General features: G+C 49.4%; 1 protein-coding gene across 1 annotated transcript; it reads right to left on the bottom strand.

Moving 5' to 3' along the window:
- Window positions 1-658: 658 nt before the first annotated feature.
- PtrM4_152970 (uncharacterized protein) lies at window positions 659-1,039 on the bottom strand (the record flags this gene model as incomplete). The annotated part of the gene is made up of 2 exons (XM_066110234.1): window positions 659-819; window positions 859-1,039. 2 exons carry the CDS (start codon window positions 1,037-1,039, stop codon window positions 659-661), a joined length of 342 nt encoding a protein of 113 aa, XP_065958749.1.
- Between the last annotated feature and the right edge of the window lie 4,991 nt (window positions 1,040-6,030).

Consider the following 6,030-nt stretch of genomic DNA (forward strand, 5'->3'; position numbering starts at 1 on the left):
CGGCTACTTGGATCCTAATCTGCAGACTTGTCAACAATTAATTGGATAGCATTATTAATTCCCATCTAGGTTAAAGCTGCCTAATAAAGTAAGTCTTTTTCAACCTATACAGAATCAATCATGTTGATTAATGAATTATTAACAAGTCTACTAATTTGAAATAGTAGCCGGTTTGCAGTCTCTTTTGGCGCAGTGAGGCGTGGCAGAGGAGGGCAGTGGTTGCGGCAGCAGGATACGAGAGGAACACCATCTGTGACTTTATTTATGCTCGATTCCGAAGAAAAGATGAAACCCAAAAGTAGTCTAATTTCTAATCATCCGCCTCATATTCGTTTGCGTTGACTATTCTTTTGGTGCATCCTTCCGTATCGGTATCTTGATACCCTGCTGTGCAAAGCACTTACTGACGTGTGCTCTCAATTACACCTGGGAACTTCTTGCAGAGTAGACTGTAAACTGCTCTGAGAAGCTGTGTGCAAGGCAAGGACCTTTACCGTGTGTGGGCCCTGACTCTCGGGCACCACCGTGTTTGTGCCGCTGCCAATGTCGAAGAGGCTGAGCTTGAGTCGAAAGTGCCCTCTGTCCGGACGCTCAGATCCTGCAGCACGAACCAGAAGCCGCTTTGCCGTCGAGTCGTTGACGACAAGCGTTGACGCATTCATGCCATAAGATTGCGCGTGTGGTTGAACTCATGGTGCGGGGGCATTATGGTGCCTGGTGGTTGCCGTAAGTTTGGGCTACGCCGATAGCTAGCCGGCGGTCCAGCTGCGGTACGGTACCCATTACGGGCCATCGAATATGACGCATGTGCGTCGTCATCTGTACGGTGATCTACTGCGAATGGCTGTTGTTACGTACTGCCGTCTGCGGCGGCGATACGAGGTCGTTGTGCTACTGCTGATGCTGACTGTGGAGCTGCGCTGGAATGCCGCACTAGGTTGACAGCGGCGGTACCTTCCTGGTTCCAGAGGTCCACCATGAGGACAAAGTAGTGCTGTCGATGTCGTTGAAGTCCAGCTCTCGCCCCGTAATCCGTCATAGACGATGAGGCGGATACATGCGCGCGTTATAGGCCTGCGTCTTTATCGCCGAATCCACACATGCGCGCTCGAATAGGTTGCTGTTCGACCTTCAACTCATATCTCCTTGCACTCCCAATCAGGCGATCCTGCGAACTACTTCTGGCGACCGGTATTATTTCTGCTGTGCGGATTCCAGCCATTTTGGAGTGTACAAGGTACGATTGTGTAGCTGTGATGATGGGTAAATATTGTTGTAGATGGCGAGGAATAAAGAGCAAAACCCTGGTTATACAGACCGGTAGCTGCAGTGCGCCGCATCATGTGATGCCCACCCAATGTTTGGTCCAGCTGGCGCCTATCCCAACCAGCCATGTAGTCTGCAAAAGCAGTCTATACGGAGAGAGAGCCATCACGTTCCCATTCCATTTGTCCCGCAGCGGGATGCGGGAACTAACGCAGAAAACCCGTTGCTTTGGTCCGTGCGCAATCCCAGCCTTGTCGTTAGTCGCCTGCATGCGCAGCGTACTTTTTACCCAACAACGTCGCCTGCTGTACCGCCTCTCAAGTGGGCTCAGAAGAATTGCATAAGCATCACAATCCTTTTGCGCCTAAACACGCGTGTTTGGCGCATAATGTGGCGGTGGGTGCGAAAACGAGCTATCTCGTTGAATCTGCATTTGGTTTGTATGGGCTGCGCATGTCTACGCGATTTTGCATACAAAAATGCCGACCTCCGACGTCGTTTCCGGCCGGGATCTGCAAACCCATAACGCCGAGCGACATGCGTTCCTACATACTACAAGGAGCACACCTAAAGTAGTCATACTCTAGGTGGCAACTGGTTGTAGAAAGCCTGTGGCTACTCTTGCCTGAAAAGGTAAAGACTCTGCTGCTTGTTATTTTACGGCAGCCGCTCGTCTGGTGCTGTTCGCAGCGCAGATTGCGGCTGCTGCAACTTTTTTGTTTCATACTCGCTCGCCTTGTTTCCCAGTAGCGGTTGGCAAAGTTAACTCTAGTCAGCGCGTTGCCCAGACTCGGCTACTGTTGGGTGCTTGTAGGCTGACGGTGCCGCAGCATTGCGCCGTCTACTTGCGCCCGACACCTGAAGTCCTGCTCAATTCCATGAGCGGGCGCCATTTCAGTTTGTGGATTGCTGGCTATGCCAAAAATCTCCTAGACCTTTGGGGCTGCCCCGCCGACTAATCCGCGCCTTGTGCTGCGTGAGTCGGCGAAGGCTTCCTCCTCTTGAGGCGTACATGTAGCGGGCTGGTCACGGCGGCGACGCCTGTCCGGCTCTGTTGCGGACCACGTCTTGGGAACTCAGTGGGCAATTGAATAAGTTGCCCGCAGCGAAATGCGCCGTGTGCGCGTTCGAGGCGTGATTGGGACGCTTTGGCACCCCCTTCCTGGTACCATCCGCTCCTTTGGGGCTTAGCCGGCTGCCTTGGCATGCTGCTGTGAACGATAGTTACCTGGTTGATTCTGCCAGTATCATATGCTTGTCTCAAAGATTAAGCCATGCATGTCTAAGTATAAGCAATTATACCGTGAAACTGCGAATGGCTCATTAAATCAGTTATCGTTTATTTGATAATACCTTACTACTTGGATAACCGTGTAATTCTAGAGCTAATACATGCTGAAAATCCCGACTTCGGAAGGGATGTGTTTATTAGATAAAAAAACCAATGCCCTTCGGGCTCCTTGTGATTCATAATAACTTTACGGATCGCATAGCCTTGCGCTGGCGACGTTCATTCAAATTCTGCCCTATCAACTTTCGATGTAAGTATTGGCTTACCATGTTTCAACGGTAACGGGAATTAGGTTCGATTCCGGAGAGGAGCCTGAGAAACGGCTACCACATCCAAGGAAGGCAGCAGGCGCGCAAATTACCCAATCCCGATTCGGGGAGGTAGTGACAATAAATACTGATACAGGCTCTTTGGTCTTGTAATTGAATGAGTACAATTTAAACCTCTTAACGAGAACAATTGGAGGGCAAGTCTGTGCCAGCAGCCGCGGTAATTCCAGCTCCAATAGCGTATATTAAAGTTGTTGCAGTTAAAAAGCTCGTAGTTGAAACTTGGTCTGGCTGGCGGGTCCGCCTCACCGCGTGCACTCGTCCGGCCGGGCCTTCCTTCTGAAGAACCTCATGCCCTTACTGGGTTGGGAATCAGACTTTTACTTTGAAAAAATTAGAGTGTTCAAAGCAGCCTTTGCTCGAATACGTTAGCATGAATAATAAAATAGGCGTGCGTTTCTATTTTGTTGTTTCTAGAGACCCGCAATGATTAACAGGAACAGTCGGCATCAGTATTCAGTTGTCAGAGGTGAAATTCTTGATTTACTGAAGACTAACTACTGCGAAAGCATTTGCCAAGGATTTTCATTAATCAGTGAACGAAAGTTAGGGATCGAAGACGATCAGATACCGTCGTAGTCTTAACCGTAAACTATGCCGACTAGGATCGGGCGATGTTCTTTTCTGACTCGCTCGCACCTTACGAAAATCAAAGTTTTTGGGTTCTGGGGATTATGTCGCAAGGCTGAAACTTAAAGAAATTGACGAAGTCACCACCAGGCGTGGAGCCTGCGCTTAATTTGACTCAACACGGGAAACTCACCAGGTTCAGATGAAATAAGGATTGACAGATTGAGAGCTCTTTCTTGATTTTTCAGTGTGGTGCATGGCCGTTCTTAGTTCGTGGGGTGACTTGTCTGCTTAATTGCGATAACGAGCGAGACCTTACTCTGCTAAATAGCCAGGCTAGCTTTGGCTGTCGCCGGCTTCTTAGAGAGACTATCAACTCAAGTTGATGAAGTTTGAGGCAATAACAGGTCTGTGATGCCCTTAGATATTCTGGGCCGCACGCGCGCTACACTGACAGAGCCAACGAGTTCTTTCCCTTGCCGAAAGGTCTGGTAATCTTGTTAAACTCTGTCGTGCTGGGGATAAAGCATTGCAATTATTGCTTTTCAACGAGGAATGCCTAGTAAGCGCGTGTCATCAGCATGCGTTGATTACGTCCCTGACCTTTGTACACACCGCCCGTCGCTACTACCGATTGAATGGCTCAGTGAGGCCTTCGGACTGGCTCGGGGAGGTGGCAACGACCACCCCAAGCCGGAAAGTTGGTCAAACTCGGTCATTTAGAGGAAGTAAAAGTCGTAACAAGTCTCCGTAGGTGAACCTGCGGAGGATCATTACACAAATATGAAGCCGGACTGGGATAGGGCCTCGCTGCCTTGCCCGTCTGGCGCCATATTCACCCATGTCTTTTTGCGTACTACTTGTTTCCTTGGCGGGTCCGCCCGCCAATTGGACCTTATTCAAACCTTTTTTTCAGTTGCAATCAGCGTCAGCAAAACAAATGTAATCAATTACAACTTTCAACAACGGATCTCTTGGTTCTGCATCGATGAAGAACGCAGCGAAATGCGATAAGTAGTGTGAATTGCAGAATTCAGTGAATCATCGAATCTTTGAACGCACATTGCGCCCTTTGGTATTCCAAAGGCATGCCTGTTCGAGCTCATTTGTACCCTCAAGCTTTGCTTGGTGTTGGGCGTCTTGTCTCTCTCCCGAGACTCGCCTTAAAATCATTGGCAGCCGGCCTACTGGTTTCGGAGCGCAGCACATTATTTGCGCTCTTGTCCAGCCGCGGTCGCGCGTCCATGAAGCTTCTTTCAACCTTTGACTCGGATCAGTAGGATACCCGCTGAACTTAAGCATATCAATAAGCGGGAAAAGAAACCAACAGGGATTGCCCTAGTAACGGCGAGTGAAGCGGCAACAGCTCAAATTTGAAATCTGGCTCTTTTAGAGTCCGAGTTGTAATTTGCAGAGGCGCTTTTGCTTTGGCAGCGGTCCAAGTTCCCTTGAACAGACGTCACAGAGGTGAGAATCCCGTACGTGGTCGCTAGCTATTGCCGTGTAAAGCCCCTTCGACGAGTCGAGTTGTTTGGAATGCAGCTCTAAATGGGAGGTAAATTTCTTCTAAAGCTAAATACTGGCCAGAGACCGATAGCGCACAAGTAGAGTGATCGAAAGATGAAAAGCACTTTGGAAAGAGAGTCAAACAGCACGTGAAATTGTTGAAAGGGAAGCGCTTGCAGCCAGACTTGCTTGCAGTTGCTCACCGGCCTCTGTGCCCGGTGCATTCTTCTGCAGGCAGGCCAGCATCAGTTTTGCGGTGGATAAAGGTCTCTGTCACGTACCTCTCTTCGGGAGGCCTTATAGGGGAGCGACATACCACCAGCCTGGACTGAGGTCCGCGCATTATGCTAGGATGCTGGCGTAATGGCTGTAAGCGCCCGTCTTGAAACACGGACCAAGGAGTCTAACATCTATGCGAGTGTTTGGTGTCAAGCCCGAACGCGTAATGAAAGTGAACGGAGGTGGAACCCGCAAGGTGCACCATCGACCGATCCTGATGTCTTCGGAAGGATTTGAGTAAGAGCATGCTGTTGGACCCGAAAGATGGTGAACTATGCTTGAATAGGGTGAAGCCAGAGGAAACTCTGGTGGAGGCTCGCAGCGGTTCTGACGTGCAAATCGATCGTCAAATTTGGCATAGGGCGAAAGACTAATCGAACTATCTAGTAGCTGGTTCCTGCCGAAGTTTCCCTCAGGATAGCAGTAACGTATTCATTTTATGAGTAAAGCGAATGATTAGAGCCTGGGGGTTGAAACAACCTTCACCTATTCTCAAACTTTAAATATGTAAGAAGTGTTTGTTGCTTAATTGAACGTACACATTTGAATGAAACGTTATTAGTGGCCATTTTGTAAGCAGAACTGCGATGCGGATGAACCGAACGAGGGTTAAAGTGCCGGAATATACGCTCATCAGACACCACAAAAGGTGTTGTTCATCTAGACAGCAGGACGTGGCCATGAAGTCGGAATCCGCTAAGGAGTGTGTAACAACTCACCTGCCGAATGAACTAGCCCTGAAAATGGATGGCGCTCAAGCGTGTTACTTATACCCCTCCCCGGGCAAAT

This window comes from Pyrenophora tritici-repentis, assembly GCF_003171515.1.
Source record: "Pyrenophora tritici-repentis strain M4 chromosome Unknown M4_contig_00027, whole genome shotgun sequence".
In the NCBI taxonomy this organism is placed as follows: domain Eukaryota; kingdom Fungi; phylum Ascomycota; class Dothideomycetes; order Pleosporales; family Pleosporaceae; genus Pyrenophora; species Pyrenophora tritici-repentis.